The 18,009-nt window shown below is 41.4% G+C and overlaps 1 protein-coding gene across 1 annotated transcript in view; it reads left to right on the forward strand.

Annotated features, from left to right (window-relative positions):
* TTC27 (tetratricopeptide repeat domain 27) overlaps nucleotides 1-18,009 on the forward strand; it is a 91,264-nt gene that overhangs the window by 57,281 nt on the left and 15,974 nt on the right. Inside the window, exons 13-16 of the mRNA XM_083732300.1 lie at nucleotides 3,826-4,053; nucleotides 7,830-7,928; nucleotides 10,232-10,284; nucleotides 13,492-13,657. Of these exons, the coding sequence (XP_083588426.1) occupies nucleotides 3,826-4,053; nucleotides 7,830-7,928; nucleotides 10,232-10,284; nucleotides 13,492-13,657 (546 nt within the window). The remainder of the gene's footprint in view (nucleotides 1-3,825; nucleotides 4,054-7,829; nucleotides 7,929-10,231; nucleotides 10,285-13,491; nucleotides 13,658-18,009) is intronic.

Genomic DNA, 18,009 nt, shown 5'->3' on the forward strand with positions numbered 1-18,009 from the left:
AATAGCAGTTCTTCAACAAAACTATTTAAAAAGAAGTTATACTTGCAGAGACTAGAACATTAGACACTGTTGTGATTTTCATTTTTCAGAAATACATATTCCACTATCTTCACTTCAACTTCCCCTGCCCATAGATATTTAGTTGCATAGATGCAGAGGCTGCAGTTAAACAATAGATTGAAGGATTTTGGATGGAAATCTCTAACAGTGCAATCCTAACCCTATATACTCAGAAATACCCTACTGGATTCCATGGGGCTTACTCCCAGGTAAATGGTATTAGGATTGCAGCCCAAACTTGTGATATAAATAATGTGGAACTTCTCCCATGCTTTGCATACTATTCTGAGTAAATATCTAAATCTGGTAATTACAAAATGAACAAGTATGTGTCTTGGTGCCAAATTCTGTTGGGCTCCTTGCTTGCGCCATACCAATATGAGAATCCTATCAAGAATAAAAGTTTAGGCCAATATTTTCCATTTGTGTCAAGAGATAGGAAAACAGTATTTAGAGAGTGGATAAGGAAGGCATCTGGATTAAAATATTTCATAATTGGCAATTGCGTAATTTTTGAAAATACTTTCAACTAATTCTGTGATAAGACTTTAGAATGCTGGAAACAAGTCTTCAAGTTCTGTGTGAAACACAACTGGGAGCTCTTTATCTGTAAGCTTTAATTTGTGCTTAGAGGGACACGGGTGGCGCTGTGGTCTAAACCACAGAGACTAGGGCTTGCTGATCAGAAGCTCGGTGGTTCGAATCCCCACAACGGGGTGAGCTCTCATTGCTTGGTCCCAGCTCCTGCCCACCTAGCATTTTGAAAGCACCTCAAAGTGCAAGTAGATAAGCTGTACGCTGGCTTCCTCGGCCAATAAAGCAAGATGAGCACCGCAACCCCAGAGTCGTCCGCGACTGGACCTAACGGTCAGGGGTCCTTTTACCTTTAATTTGTGCTTAGTCAGAAGAGCTTTTTGAAATGAAGAGCTTCTGTTAAAGTTCATTATTTTCCTTTTAAAAATCAAACAGATAGTTATCACCATTATGTAAAGTTGTGATTCTTCTATAAATTGTTTTTTCAACGGTCGGAGTAGTATTTTATTTTGTTTTTATTTGTTTTATTTATTAGTCACTTCTTTCAAAAATGAACTCAAAACAACTTATGAAAACAACTTTCTATAAAAAGCAGCTTGTCACTAAGCAGGAAAAAAAACAAGAGGGAAATATTTGGATATGATCAGTACATGACCAGTATAGAATTCCAGCATTGTTTCCTTGGAATAATTTGGTGGCCAGGAGATTACAAAAAGTCAGTAATGTATACATAGTAGGCAACTTGCATTTATTACTGATACTGTATGGTAGGGAGAAGGTACCGTATTTTTTGCTCTATAAGACTCACTTTTTCCCTCCTAAAAATTAAGAGGAAATGTGTGTGCATCTTATGGAGCGAATTCAGGCTGCGCAGCTATCCCAGAAGCCAGAACAGCAAGAGGGATGGCTGCTTTCACTGCACAGCGATCCCTCTTGCTGTTCTGGCTTCTGGGATTCAGAATATTTTTTTTCTTGTTTTCCTCCTCCAAAAACTAGGTGCGTCTTATAGAGCGAAAAATACGGTACTTTGGGATCTGCTGGTGGACCTCTGGGTGATTTGCAGTAGATCAGCAAGGGTTTCTGACTTCCAATGGTTTAATAATAGCAACAGCAAAATTACTTTTTCCAAGTAAATTAGTCTGCTGAAATGAAGAAAGCTAAGCAGGAGTGGGCTTTTGTGTGAGAGGTCTCTGAGTTCAGATCTGGTAACTGGGCTCTGAGCTCAGATCTGGTAACTGAAAACAATGGTGTCTGGAGCTGCACAGCAACCATCCAGTTAACATTCCTTAAAAATAGATAATTATGATCAACCGTGGCATGGGTGTTAAAATCTTTTAGGAGCTTTCTCCTAATTGCCTCTCACAAGGAGGCATTAATTACTTCCTGGACTCTGCTTGTCATTCTAGTGCTGCTGAATATTAGAAGACAAAAAGGGCAAGGGTTATGCAAATGAGTGATAGCCTCACCCCACCAAGATCTCGTCTACATCATCAGGCCTCCACAAGTGGAACTTGTTAAATAAAACAGGGCAAAACATTGTACTGGACACATCCAAAGACTTAACAGTAGAATTAGTGGCATATGAGTTTAGGCAGATATGAGCAACTTTATCCCCCAAATGCCTAGCAAATAAGTTGCAACAGACTACTGGGACACTTCTTTACATCACTCTGCAGACCAAGCTAGAGAAGACCTTGAATAGTTTGGGGGGGGAACCTCCAATGAACACCACTGAGTAGATACGATGGTGACAAAGTAGTATTGTCACCTTGAGGTCATCACTACCACAGAGTAGACTTGAAAATGAGGTCTTGTGTTTGCTTGGCTTAACTCAGTCTTGCATCATCTTTTGCTTGGAGTTGCCAGAGTTTGAAGCTAGGCATATCACTGAACTGTACCCCTCCACTTCAGATAGGAAAAAGAATTCACTACAGATTTAGTCCAGGCCTGCTCAGAGGTACAATTTTGTGAACTAGAATGTTTAATATGACTGAATGGCTGGCCTGCATATCTAGCATACAGTACTAGGCACTACCACTCAGTGACCTGGATTTGAGAGAGTCTTATGCAAGAATGAGGAAAAGGAGCAGGTCGCTGTGCACTTTTCACCTCAGAGATGTTTATTCACACTGTAGACTGTTGCTCCAAAGAGAGGGGGGAAGAAAGAATTGCCTGGATCTTTAACTGCCTCACCGTGGCTGCTCTCTAACTCAAGCTGTTTCTTGTTCCTTTAGAAAAGTTATTGTGCAGCCTTAATAATTCTCGACAAGCAGGTTTTGCAGCAATCATGCCATTTTCACCTTTGATTTGATTCAGTCTTGTATTTTTCTTGCAAAACGTAACAAGTCCTCCCCCCCATGTGCATTGCTCTTGGTTGCAGAATATGTTTCAGAATGGACACAGTTCTGAAACCAACTCCCTAATGACAACAAATATTGCTTGAATTCAGTAGAACTTATAGGGAAGCAAGATATAGGCCCAGGTGCCCAAGTTGTATAGCCGAGGTTTTCAAACTTTGAGTCCACTGCTCTCTTGAACATCTACATTATTTCCGCGGCACCCCTGTGAGGCTCAGGAGCCCAGTTGTGTCACCCCTTGCCTGCAGAGCTGGCAACCCCTCACCCCTTTTCGAACACCCTCCCTTGTGGAGTATCCCCTCAGCCTCCTCTCCCCTCTTCTTGGGAGGCCTCTGGGAAGCCACCCCACCCTCCACCCTAAAGAGAGCTGCCTCCCAGAGGCACCATTCGCCTGTGGAGCTTATACCCAGGACTGCTGCACTAAATGGCTGTGCAAACCTTGGGGAGGCAGAGAGACAAGAGGGCGTCAGAGGAGGAAGGGAAGGGAAGAGGGACAGAGGCCAGTGTTGCCCGCAGCACCCCTGAACATCATTCAAGGCACCCCAGGGTGCCGTGGCACATTGGTTGACAACCCCTGTTGTATAGCATTCTGGATCAGAGGCGTGAGGGGTGGTTAGTGCCTTGGGGAACCCACTGCCCAGGGGCCCTCAAAATCTGAAGCCAGTACCGCTAAAGTGTATTATGCATGCTGACATTTCTGACTCAAGTTTTTGTAGAAAATGAAAACAAAGCACACATCTGTCCAGTATAATCATAGCCATTTCTGGGCTTCTGAAAGACTGCTTTCTACCTCACACATCTGGCAGCTAACCAAGGCGAACCAAGTGATCCTCTCTCTGAAAGCGGTGTTAAAAATGGTGCTTTCTTTCCATAGGCAGAAGAAATTTTGAGGCGGGAGATAGAGAAGAAAGAAACACCGAGTTTATATTGCTTGCTTGGGGATGTCCTTAAAGACCATTCTTACTACGACAAAGCTTGGGAATTGTCAAAGCACCGCAGTGCCCGGGCTCAGCGCTCCAAAGGCCTTCTCCACCTTCGCAACAGGAACTTCAAGGAATGTATAGAGTGCTTTGAGCAATCTGTGCAGATTAACCCCATGCAGGTAAGATAATAACTTTTAAAAATATATTTGTGTGCTGGCTTCTGAAGAATTACACAACTTTTAGAAGACATCTGAAGGCAGCCCTCTTTTCAACGCTTCATGCTTTGTTTTTAGATATGCTGTAAGGCACCCAGTGTGGCTGGGGAAACCCAACCAGATGGCGGGGTAATAATAATAATAATAATAATAATAATAATAATAATGGTGTGTGTCTTAAGTGCCACATCTCCTGCCATATATATCTTTTTAAAGTCCTAAAAGCCTTAGGACATGGTTACCTAAAAGACTTCCTTCTCCAATATGTACTTACCTAAACCTTAAAATCCTCTTCAGATACCCTGTTCTAGTTGGGCCCACCAAATGAAGCGAGGTGGGCATCCACCAGGAATAGGACCTTTTCAGTAGTAGCACCCTGGATATGGATCCCAGAGAGGATTGTCTGTCACCATATTTGTGGCTTTCTTTAGATGACTTTGGTAACCTGGCGCTCTGTTTTTAATGGTCTGTTGTGTTTGAATAAGTTTTTTCCCTTATCTATCTATCTATCTATCTATCTATCTATCAATCAAAATTTCTTTATCACTTGATTGTCAGAACACCTTTAAGTGGCTTACAAAAATATAAAATGAAACATTAAAATTGTCAATAAAAAGCTGTTAAAAACAGGTATTTAAAATTTTCAGAAGATTATTAAAATCACCAGTAGCTAAAAAGATTAATGGTTCTATGGTTTGCTTTGTATTTTGGTTATTTTGGACTTCTTTATTTAAACCACCACAGAACTTCATGGCAGAAGTCATAAAATATAGTTTGTTGGAGCAAAGCAAACCGCAGTCTCTGGTCTGGATGTAATGCTGAGCTATGGATCCTGATTTGTTTCCTCCACATGCTAGTGGGGAGGAGACAGCCAGCCCAGCTTGGCACTTCATAGTAAACCATTAACTGTGGTTTACTGTGACGTGTGAGCTGGGCCCGTTATGTAAGGTGATTCATTCAAAGCTACGTAAAGAGCAGTTGGTAACTAATAAAAATATTTTCCATCACTTTGAAGAAGTAGTGGTCTAATCATGAATTTATTTTTTTCAAGTACAGTATAGGCAAAACGTTTCATTCAGATATTCTCATTTGTGCAGCTGCCACCACCTAGTTTTCAGAGATCCCTGCCCCTTTTCATAGCAGCTTCCCATACCCACATCAGAGGCCTTCCCTGTTACTGGGATATCTCAGTCGGTAGAGAGTGAGACTCTTAATCTCAGGGTCATGGGTATGAGCCACATATTTGACAAAAGATTCCTGCATTGCAGAGGGTTGGAGTAGATGACCCTTGTAGGTCCTTCTATCTCTATGATTCAGTCCTCTGGGAGAGGCTTCTTAGGCAGCTATATTAGGAATCATTGGGTAGGAAATCCATGCTGTTGGGGAAACCACTATTATGATGCATTGAAGGTCAGCAACTGAAAATTTGAGTTTGAAATCTACTTAATTAGACCCTAAACTAAAGGTTGAGGTGAAAAGGAGTGGCTGGGTTAAATGAGACATCTATCATCACATTTGGGCCAATTCACTGCAAGTAGGCCGCTATCAAGTATTATGTTGCTGCTGTTTTGATGTTTGACTGTGCAATTGTTGCATTTTAAAGTGCCTTTTTTCGTATTAATGCACCATTCACTGCTATGGGTCACTCTTTGATCAAAATGTGGTATGTAAATAAGCCATTATATAAAACAATTAATATTTCCACTTCCTTTGGGCATTTGTAATAAATGTGCTTAGTCTAGGCTCCATCATTATTTATTACATCCATTCATCATTTATTTTACATGAAAATGTGTCAAAGTGACTTAACAATGTAATAATAAAAACAACAAGCTATATTAAAACCAAACACAAGAACAAGAATAAAACCACAAACTGCCTTTGTAAGGCTCCTTTGTTTTTTAACGTGAGATGCATGTGCCAACATTTGCTTTGTTCTTGAGTGTAGTTCCAAAGTTAACACTTCAATCAAAGCAGCAGTTTCAAAAGCAGAATTAATTCTGACCTTTTTTTCACACATCTGCACGTTGTAAGCTTGAATTATTTCACTTACATGATAAAGAGTTATTTGAAGAACTAGTGACATTAACCCATTTAAGAGGTGTGATTCTAGTTTGTGTTAGCAAACTGCTTAGGCAGTGAAGAAGCAATATACTCTTGAACCATACATAGAATATGGTATCTTAAACATGAAATCCAAATAGAAATTCATAGTGTCCGTACCAATGTGGCAAGTAGTGGCCACAAGGATGCAAGGCATACCAAAACCAATCAAGAGATTGACAAAACGAGGCTACTAATTAGTACTTTTTATCTGCAATCAGTAGTGCAAATATATAAGCCACTTGGGGGGGGGGGCGTTTAAAGTAGGAAGGTAGGAAGCTTGTTCCAGGTGAAAATTTCCCTTGAAATGTTTCTCATGCTGTATTTCCTCTTGTTTGCAACTGCGGTTCAGGGGAATAGTTTGCTACCAGAAACATCCCCCTGCATTTAGTGATTATTCAGAGCCTCAGGGTTTTGGGGTTTTTTTTTTTGCAGTTGTGAGTGATTTGCCAGATCCCATTCCAACCAACATAATTGCCTACGGAAGTCATGGTTTCTCTCACTCCAGCTTTTCTTTGCAATTATTTCACTGTTGGGCCCTCTAAAGGCCTCCATCTCCTACAAAGATGACTTAAACATACTTCCTGCAATTCAGTGGCAGTACCCTTTCTTCCTCGGAAAAATGTGTCTCTATAGAATCATTCCAGTGCTGCCTCTAATTAGACAGAGGCACACACAAACACACAGGCCTCCTTTTGGCAGGAAAAAACCCAAATACTGCTTTATCTGGACTTTCAAATTTTAACAGCCTAAGATTACTCCATTCTGTATTTCATCATTGATACCGTTGAAAAATAGCTCTCTTCTGGCCTATGCAAAGATGCAGGCGCAGCCTAGCATATGACGCTGTAGGCCCAGCTTACGAGTGGCACTGTTTTAGAGAGAAGCTGGGAAGCTATAATTTAAGAAACCGAAAGAGGCTGGTGCAGGAGGGGAAGAGGGACTAGGAACTTGTAACCCAGCACACAAAATTTGGTTTGTTGGACCAGGTCAGCTGTGTCAGAAAGAGACTCTTTTGAAAGCAGAATGTGAGTTTTAGTAATTATTTCCCCTCGGGGACACCTGCTCTTCTTTTAAAAATCAATTTAATATGGTTTTATTATCTCTATGTGACAAAGTATTAATAATGAAACAATGCAGGGCATTACGGTGGGCTGGCAGTGGCAAAATGCTATTTCCGCACTGAACAGTTAATGAATTTACAGAGTTAGTCAATGAATTTTACATAAATATGTCATTTACAAGATTTTTGTTGGAACTTATTCCTGGTTAGTTTTGCCACTACATCCTGCTCCTTCAGTTTCCACAACAATCACATTTACAAGAAGAATGTATTATACTAACTGGTGTCTCTGTGGATACATCTGCTTCTTCTCAGGGGCTATTTGCATCATCACAGCTGCATCCCCTGATTGCCCTTTCTGATAGTGGCATCACAGCCAAGAAGTGGCTGCTGTATCTTTGTCGATTGACTCTTGAAGCTCCACCAGACCTATGGCTTTAGTTAGATAACATACCTTGGGGTAACTCCAAGAAAAGTGATGTGGCCTTTTGCACAATAAAACATAACCAGTTTTCCAGGCAAACACTGCAATTGTTGTTTTGTTTTTGTATGCTCCCCCTTGCTGACCTTTCAGTTAGGTGTGTGGTTTTCCTTGGGCTGTGCCTACTTAGCTTTGGAAGATTATGAAGGTGCTGCCAGAGCATTTCAGCGCTGTGTGATATTGGAACCTGATGTAAGTACAATAGGTTTAAGGTAACATTGGTGTTGCTTTGATTCTGTTTAACAGTATTTTTTGAAATCACTTTTCTGGGCAAGCCCATCCAATGTAAGTTGAATAATAAACAGACTGATCAATAAGCAAGCCAGTAAAAACAAAATAAAACTATATAATCTAGCCTGTAAAACAATATCACACCTGGAAGGCTAATATAAAAATATACATTTTCAGTGCCTTCTGAAATCCATGCATCATGTTTACCATAATACAGATCTGATGGGAAAGAATTACAAAGCCATGGAGCCACCACAGAAAAAGACCATTCCCTTTTGGCTTTCTGTCATGGGAGGAGGATACTTAAGGAAGGAGTTAGTGCTGTTAGAGTGTGGGCCAGCAGTCCAACAAATTGCTTTAACCCAGGAAAGCATTTGATTAAAAAGATATTGGTTATCATTGTCATGCTTTCGTAGACTACGTTTTAAGCTTGTTTATTTAAAAATATTTTTATCTATGAGACGGCAACTACAACAATCCATTGCTGAGTTGGGTGTAGCTGCCACAACATGCAGGGAGCAGCACAGAGCCCTGTTTCATTCCTCCTCTTCTCTTCCCCTGACTGTAACATAGTTTAGTGTTACAAGAACAAGACAAAGCAAGCCTCTGCTCAATTCTTCTCACCCATTGCAGCTGTGAAGAGGAGTTCCAAAGTCTTTCCTTGTGCTTTAGATTAACTATAGCTTGCCATGTCTGAACCTGCCAAGCTGTGATTCATTTTAACTATGTCTTGTTGAAATGAGACAATGGCAAACCAACATTTAAGAAGCTGGCTTGTTTCTGCATCACATAGTTGAGATCACCCACAGTTTGTGGTGAGTGCTACTTTCAAATACTAGTTGCTGGAAACTACAAGAGGGGAGTGCGCTCTTGGTTGCCTGTTCTGCTTGCTGGTTTTTCACAGGCACCTGGTTAGCCACACTGAGAACAGGTTGCTGGACTAGATGGGCCATTGACGTGACCCAACAGGCTATTCTTATGTTCTTATGGTTCAGGTATAACACTAAACTGGTTAATCTAAAATAGAAGTGAAGGTTTCCAGCCTCCTCACAGCTGGTGGGTTAGTGGAGGGAGGACACAAAACCATGGCTTGCTGTGGTTTCTCCTCATTAATGTTAAACTGGGCAAAATCAGTAATTCAACATTGGAGCATTGCCCCAAATGAAATTATAATCATTCTCAGTCTGAGAAAGTGTGTCAGGTCTAGGGCTGGGCGATATCAGCTTTTCAACGTTGCAGTGTATCACCAGCTAAACATCGCAGATTAGTGATATATTGCAATGTTGAAAAAACAAGATGCATTGGCCTCTGCCTGGGAGACACTGGGTGAAACTGCTCCAGCTCTCACCTCAAGAGCTGAGGCGGTTTCACCCAGGCTTACAGGCTGGGACAATGCAGCTTGTTTGCACCGCTCAGCTGGGGGAAGGGAACACTCCCCCCACCCCCAGTGGAGCAGCAGGACTCCTTTAACTGCTTGCTGCGAGGAGGGGCAACACTCCTCAGTTGAGCAGTTTAAAGATGCAGAGAGAGGAACAAGCTGTATCAGCGAGGCTCTTTGTTCTTCCTCTCCATCGTATGAGGGCAGAGTGGGATGGCGATTTCACTCAGTGATATATCTGTCCCTCTGCCAGCAGCACCCACTGGAGGAAGGAACTATTGACTTCCTCCAGCGGACGCTGCTAGTGGAGGGACTCAGGAGCGGTGGCGGTTTCGCCAGTGATATACCGCTGAGTGAAACTAACATCACATTCTGCTCCTCATACCAGTCCTGGGTGATACACACAGTAGATATAGCGCCCAGGCCTAATCAGGTCTGTGCTCTTCTAATATCTCCCAAATTCTCAGACTATTTTTAAGGTTATTGTTCAATGTCCTGTCAAAATAATACCGCCTGGTATGCCACTGTTTCTACTGTTACACTAATTTTCTACTGCAACAACCTAAAAAATATATATATTAAATATGGGCACTATCCTAAATCTTGCCATACTCCTAATGGCTATGAATCAAGCAAAGGTAAGCCCATGAGTGGCATATGCTTTAAAATTCTCTCAAAATTAGCAGGTCTTTAAAATGTCTAACTCCGGCTTGATTATGCCTATTGATTGGTGCTATAATTTAACAGTCAAATTTATGAATGTCAAATATGTTGAGACACAAATCAGTGTTTTCTGATAACACAAATTCAGTATGCTCAGTGTTTAAATAGGTATCCTTACTCCTGTATGTTTGCTCTCTACTTCAAGCATTTGTTTTCCCCACAGAATGCCGAGGCTTGGAACAATTTATCAACTGCATATATCAGATTAAAACAGAAGTAAGTACATCAAAGGGATTAGTAACTGCTGCATCCAAAGTAAACAGTGCTGGTTTCCTCCCTCTCCAGCTCTCCCCCCAATTCCTCCCAGCTCCTGGGCGTGCTTCCCTCATGATCTACTTTATGATCACCTTAGGACAAGCCTCCCACCACGAGGAGCATTAGAAAGGTAGAGATATCATTGAAAAGCCTTTGAAAAGGAAAAGCAACTGTTTAGATTCCTCCCCAAACTGGGTGTCGCAATGTAGAATTTATTGCACAGGATACTGTTAATTACAAGTGCTGTACTGACTTCATCGTGCAAGGGAGGCCCTGCTCTGCATCCTGACCCTTTATACAAAAGAGCCCTGCGGAATCAAATGCCCACGCTTTTCTGTATTGTGGACCCCCACGCTACAGAGGGCTGTATCTATGGGGTGCGTATCCCCTCCCACCGACCCACCTGGCTTTTCCAAAAAGCATTTCAGTATTCTTAATAACTGCAATGTCATTAACTGTGGAATTTTTAGCTGGCTGTTTTTATTACTTGTTAGTTGCAGTGTTTATTGTGAATTCTGCTTTTGGTCAGTTTCAGGTGGCGTGCAAATGGCAGAGAATGGGGCATATAAATATTTATGTACATAACTGCATTCTTACTTTTAAAAAAAAGCAAGCTGGCATCTAAATTTGATTTCAGTCCCTTTGGAAAAAATATATAGCTAAGGATGCCTATTGTAGTCACAGAATCAAGGGGGAAGTTGGCAGTTTTAGTACTAGCCTCATGGTAGCAGATGGTATCAACGTGCATAATAAGCCACTTGTTTTCTGCTCCCTAGAAGAAGCCATTAATAAATCTTGTGAAGGGACCCGATTTCTTAGTTCTGTATGCTTGCTCAGTTTATGTAATGATGTCTGGAGTAGATACCTTTTTGATAATGCAGTTCTTTCAGAAGTTTGGTATCATAAGTAAGTTGTCAAGATAATTTTTTGGTTGCTCAGGCTGTGTCCCATTAATCATCTACCAAAAAGAATGCAACTTAAAAAGGCAAGGGAGAAAAATGAGAGTTAAAAAAAATAATGCTTGATTCTTCTCTTCCCCCCCTCCCCCCCCCCACCTCACCCCCTTGCATCACTGTGAACAATTTATCTGCTTTCTGGAAGCAAACTGAAAATGAGAAAATGAACAGGGAGTTCACAAAGTTGTGGACACAGGAAACAAATTGCCAAGAAAGTGCATTGAACCAAAAGCCATAAATAAGTTCAAGAGGCCCTTAGACATATTTATGGAACATACAGACTGAAAGATGCAGTTGCTACGGAGACTGCAAGGAACAAAAAAAATAGATGTAAAGAGATACAAATGTTTGTTCAAGTGTCCTTTTCAGACAAATGTCCTTTTCAGCAACTTTCAGAGTATGTAGAAGTATCCCTGAGAAACTTTATAGCCAATTACCTAAATGAAGAAAATCAGACTAGAACATTTATCACACTAGAACTTCTTAATCTCTCTGTGGAGGCTACATAGGTTTCTAAGGTGGCTGATTTTTAAGTCAGCAAGTAAATTTTATTTTATCCAGAGAGTGATTAATCTGATCCTTTTGTTCTCCCATTCACATGTCAGGGTGCAATTTCTGGACTCTTTATGTACCTGTATTGTTCCCTTAACTGGAATGACATCCCCATCTTGCGTCTCTTATCTCTTCTCATAAATTAGCTCACAGAACAAGAGCTGTGGTGAAATTTCACCTGGCAGAGATTTGCACAAAAAATGGTGTTCCATATTTAACGCTTGATCAGTTTCTGTCATTGAAAGCTACTATTTAATTTCTCATCCTCACAACAAAATCAAGATGACTTACCATTTAATCAAGACTTACAAAATACAGTGTAAGAAGTAAAAGGGGAACTGTCTATCTCAGGGGTAGGCAACCTAAGGCCCGGGGGGCCGGATCCGGCCCAATCGCCTTCTCAGTCCAGCCCGCGACAGTCCAGGAATCAGTGTGTTTTTACACAAGTAGAATGTGTGCTTTTATTTAAAATGCATCTCTAGGTTATTTGTGGGGCATAGGAATTCATTCATTTCCTCCACACACACACCCCCAAAAAAAAATATAGTCCGGCCCACCACATGATCTGAGGGACAGTGGACTGGCCCACGGCTGAAAAAGGTTGCTGACCCCTGGTCTATGTCAATGGGATTAAAATAACATGGAGAATTTTTGTTACAGATAGGTAGCCGTGTTGGTCTGCCATAGTCAAAAAAAAAAAAAAATTCCTTCCAGTAGCACCTTACCAGGTATCTGAAGAAGTGTGCATGCACACGAAAGCTCATACCAAGAACTAACTTAGTTGGTCTTTAAGGTGCTACTGGAAGGAATTTTTTTTTGTTATGGAGAATTTTTAACATTCTAACAATGCAGTTAAGAATAGTAGGTGGCAAATAGCAAATCTGTGAGTACTATAGTTTAACAATGTCAAAACCTTTTGTTTTTCATCCTGGCTGAGAGAAGCACACATATTCATCTTTAAACAAGCAGCATTCTCTGCTTGTTTATCTGCTTTAGCCTATTTGTAAAGGGGAAGTGTAGCAATCTTCCATAAATTCTAGACTAGCAGGTATTTCACAGAAAAATAACAAAATGGAGTGCCTTATATATGTATGTCCCCCCCCCCCCCGGTATAATAGATTTCAAGGTGGGGGGGAATACAGCAAAAGAATTGTCGGAAAGCCATTTTTACTACATTCAAATGCTGTCACTGGAAAATCTAGAACCCCTTCACATATAGCCCAGCATCGTGAGAGTTGTTTCCCTGTGGAGCAGTCTCTCTCCTGCAATGTCGTGCCCTGAATGCAAATGATACAATGATGTGGATTGTTCCTTTGCAATTGGCAGCCTCTTTTGCAGACAGGTGCTGCACTCAGCTGTATGGGATCACACAACAGGGAAGCATCTCTCATGTCACTGTGATTATGTGTGATGGGGAGCCCTGCCAACAGATAACAGCAATAAAGGTTATGGCATGAAGCACGCTGGTATAAAGGGAAAGGGATCATCCATCTCTTGTCAAATCAGGAAAGCAACTCTTAAGATTGTGGTCTTCTTTGTAGATACAATTTTTAAAATGATAAACCTTCTAAAGAAGTGAATAAGGGCGGGGCGAGGGGGCGGGAATTGAATGGCAAAGCAAAAATCCTCGTGTGTTTTAACTTATTTAATTTTGAACCAGAATTAAAGCATTCCGGACCCTTCAGGAAGCTCTCAAGTGTAATTATGAGCACTGGCAGATTTGGGAAAATTACATTCTCACCAGTACAGACGTTGGAGAGTTTTCAGAAGCTATTAAAGCTTATCACAGGCTTATGGACTTACAAGAAAAGTATAAAGATGTCCAGGTGAGTTGTGTCTCTCTTTATTCAAGTGTCCAGTTTTAAAGATTTCAAACATGGTTCATGAAAACAGGTCATACTCAGGACCGCGATTAAAGAGCCTCCCATCTTATAGTGAAGTTGTAGGGTACCCCCGTTTCTTCTATAAAAATGTCAAGCCAAATCAAGACTTAAACATAAGTTGCACATTCAGTCCATCCCTGACCATGATGGCATTCAGTGAGAATGCCTTCTACTATAGGCCCAGCAGCTGTTGCAGTCCTTTGCAGTAGAACAGGGGCAGTAGAAGAGGAGGAGTTTGGATTTGATATCCCGCTTTATCACTACCCTAAGGAGTCTCAAAGCGGCTAACGTTCTCCTTTCCCTTCCTCCCCCACAACAAACACTCTGTGAGGTGAGTGGGGCTGAGAGACTTCAGAGAAGTGTGACTAGCCCAAGGTCACCCAGCAGCTGTGTGTGGAGGAGTGGAGACACGAACCCGGTTCACCAGATTACAAGACTACTGCTCTTAACCACTACACCACACTGGCTCCCAGTAGCCAACTTGGTGCTCTCCAGATGCTAGAGTGCAGCTCATATTAGCTCCAACCAGCATAGCCAGTTGTTGGTGATTATGGGAGTTTTAGTTCATGGAAACATGAGAGCTTAAGGAGAAAATTCTGTCCTTGTGGAGGAAACCATGGCAATTTAGCCTTTACAGTGTCCTTCTCTGTACACTGAGAAATCAGTGGTAGACTGTGCGACAGGGGACAATATTACGATGGAACATGATGATACCAGTGGACATTCCCTGCCTTAGAATAATGCTTTTGTCCTACTGCTCAGCCTGAATTCCTGGGCAGTGTCAGTGGATGTTTTAGCCTTTAGCATGCATCTAGGAATGTTATCTGAATGAACAAACTGGGATTTTCCTTTTTTAAAAATTCATTCAGGAGCAGTGAAACTTCAAAATCAGTGCGAGTGATAAAAATCTGCTGTTGGATTTTCAGAAGTTCAGGCTTGTGGGCACAGTCTAATGGTCTTTTCCCACAAAATAAATTAGATGTGGATTGTTTCATTCCTCAACAGATTCCTTGCTGCTGTATTCACTAGTTGCTCTTTCAGATGGTAGCTGCATGTAGCTGACTATCTCAGTTGTCCGATAAATAAGGATTTTTTCCCTAGAAATATTAGGTGCCAGTACTCACCATGAAGTTGTTACAATAAGTGCCACACTGTTTACACAGTAATCGTACCTTTGTTGTTATTCTCGAGTACCCCTTGATAAAAACACATTTTTAAAGCATCTCCTTGTGGCTGGCTCTTATTTGTGTAAAAAGTGCTACATCAAAATGTATGCAACAAAGCAAAATCACAGGCAGGCATGGATGCCCACAGGATTTCCTGGGCCTGGTACATTGCATATGGCTAGCCCCCCTCAAGCAATCTACTGGCGATAACTGCTGAGGATGTAAATATGTTAGTTTAGCCTAGCCTACCACACCAGGCTGCCACTGTTATGATTATTTATTGGATTTCTTACCCATGCTTCCCTGTAGGGTCCCAGGGTGGGTTGCAACAATTTAAAAAATATTAAAAACAGTATTAAAACAAATAACAATTAAAGGAATAGAATGGATTCCATTGCAATGATAAAAGGGGGTGGGGATAATGTGTGCAACCTTGAGCTCCTGGGTGGAGAAGCAAGAAACAGCCCACAGTCCTGATATTTACAGCAGTGTTGTTGCCTACCGAGTGTTGAAGCCTTTGTGTTTTGTGCTCTTTCTGTAGAAATGTCTAATTGAACTACATTTTCTTTTTCCAAAAAAAAAAAAAAAAAAGAGGGAAAGGAAAGTAAGAATCGGGGGGCCCTGCTGGCTCATGGTTCAGTACCTGTTGGCAGCCCTGGGTGCAGGTTTTACTACTGCAGATAGCTACTGTCCTGCATTTGTGGCGTGGGATTTTATTCAGTGCAATTTGCTACTTCTGTCAACTTCAGCATTTACACCATATATGCCAAACATTTTTTGGCAAGAGCTAAGTCACAGTTTGAACACGGGTGGCGCTGTGGGTTAAACCACAGAGCCTAGGACTTGCCAATCAGAAGGTCGGCGGTTCAAATCCCCGCAACGGCGTGAGCTCCCGTTGCTCGGTCCCTGCTCCTGCCAACCTAGCAGTTTGAAAGCACATAAAAGTGCAAGTAGATAAATAGGTACCGCTTCAGTGGGAAGGTAAACGGCGTTTCCGTGCACTGCTCTGGTTCGCCAGAAGCGGCTTAGTCATGCTGGCCACATGACCCAGAAGCTGTACGCCGGCTCCCTCGGCCAATAAAGCGAGATGAGCACCGCAACTCCAGAGTTGGCCACAACTGGACCTAATGGTCAGGGGTCCCTTTACCTTTACCTTTTTAAGTCACAGTTCACAATAATCACCTTTGACCATGGGAGTAAGGAAGATCAGACACTACTTTAGCAGTGCTAATTGCCCTCTGTTTCACTGTTAAAGCTCAGCCGTTGCTGTTGCTCTAATGCTGGCTTGCTAAGAATGACAGAAGCATCAAATGCATTGTGGCTTTTTTAAGCAGTCTGCTTCACTCTACAATGCACAGCTCAATTTTATTTGTTTCTTGAGCAGGATATACATATGTGTTCAAAACAGGAGTTAATGGAAGACAGACACCAGCAGAGAAAACGCCACTATGTCATCTTTTGTCAGCACATAAACTCAGAGATAAGCAGTAAGGTTGATTCTTTATTCAGAGAGAAAAAACCTAAGGGAGAACTCCACAGACGGGACTACCCCAAGGAGGCAGTCACCAGAACTGAGGATCTGAGCCTTCCCAGCAGTCGCGAACTCCTTCAAGGGGGGGGGGACTCTGTGCCTTTTGTCCTGCTACATGTAGCACCCCCTAGGCAGTCGACATCTTGGGGCACCTCTCATGCGCATGCTCTAGTGGGATTACATTGAACTAAGAAAGCTAGATTGCAATTTTCTTTCAAGATCCAATCAATGTTACTTTGATCCATTTTCACAGGGCCCCTAAAAGTCGTGGGGCCCACAGACCGCTGCCTATTCAGTAATCCAGCACTGTTTCCCCAGCTGCAGACTCCCACCATTCCTCCTCATCTAGCCAGATCCTGATATATTTGCTTATGTGGTTCCTGTCCAGAATCCTTTCTACCGGAAAGGCAAAAGCAAAACTTTTTCTGTCTTCAATTTCAGAAATAGATTTCAGAGCTTGAGGAGGAGGCAGAATTAATAGGTTCAAGGAGACACCTGTACCTGCTAATGGCCATTTCCTTGTTTTTAAGCCGTAACATCAGGAGCCATTTACAGCGTGGTACTCTGTAGACTGATGGCTTATCATGTGAGAACTGATCTCTAAAACCATTTCCCCCTCGTGAAGCCTGTCAGCTTTGCTGAGCATCAAGGTAGCCTGGGAAACATGTTTTGACAGGCTGAAATTTTATATCAAAGGGGCTTTGTAACTGTACAGTGATAACTAGTAACAGCTCAGATGTTTGGAAATACGGGGTTTAGGTTTCGACAAAGTCATCGTGGGCACAAAAACATCTAGGAAGGTTATGGGGGGAGAACAGCAAACTGGCTTCATTGGTGTGTTGTTTGATCCTCTGTAATGATCCTATGACCTCTAAGAGACATGCATAAAAATTGAATGTACTTCCATGAATGCATAACTTTATTTGATGCACTCGATGATTAAGTTATCTGGAAAAATGTAATATAACTTACAACATTGATTTTGTAACCTACTTATAATAAATTTTAACAACTAAGAACAAGTTTCTTAGCTGCTGGATATAGCACTAGTAAATGGCAAAGTCATTTAGAAGTGTTTAAATTGTATTAGTTTTTCAAGAACTCATTATTTTCCAAGAAAATAAGTTGCTAGCATTCTTAAGCAAGTATGGTGTCTCTGCATCTATGGTACATAGGAAAGCTACATTACATTTTAATAGATTAATTCCATAAAATAATCCTATACATTTACATGAGAATAAACCCTATTAAGAACAATGGGACTTAACAACTAAATGAACATGTATAGGATCCCACTGCTTATATGTATTTCCAGTACCTCCAACATGTGTTTTTCCAAACCTTGCTAAATGCCTTTGATTCCTCTGGAGAATATACAGGTCCTTTTATTAATATTGACTGCCAGATACAGATGTAGCTAGTGTTGTTAGAATTTCCCATGTATCCTTAAAGGGATTTTCTATCTTAAAGGGATTTTCTATCTTGCAGATTAAAAGTGATGTGTAAATTTGGGGCAGTAAGACTCTCTGTCTTCTGGTTAGATTATAGTTTTAAGTGATGCCCAATTATGTGATATAGAACCCTTATTCAAATTTTGG

Source organism: Podarcis gaigeae, assembly GCF_964106915.1.
Source record: "Podarcis gaigeae genome assembly, chromosome: 3".
NCBI classification, from domain to species: domain Eukaryota; kingdom Metazoa; phylum Chordata; class Lepidosauria; order Squamata; family Lacertidae; genus Podarcis; species Podarcis gaigeae.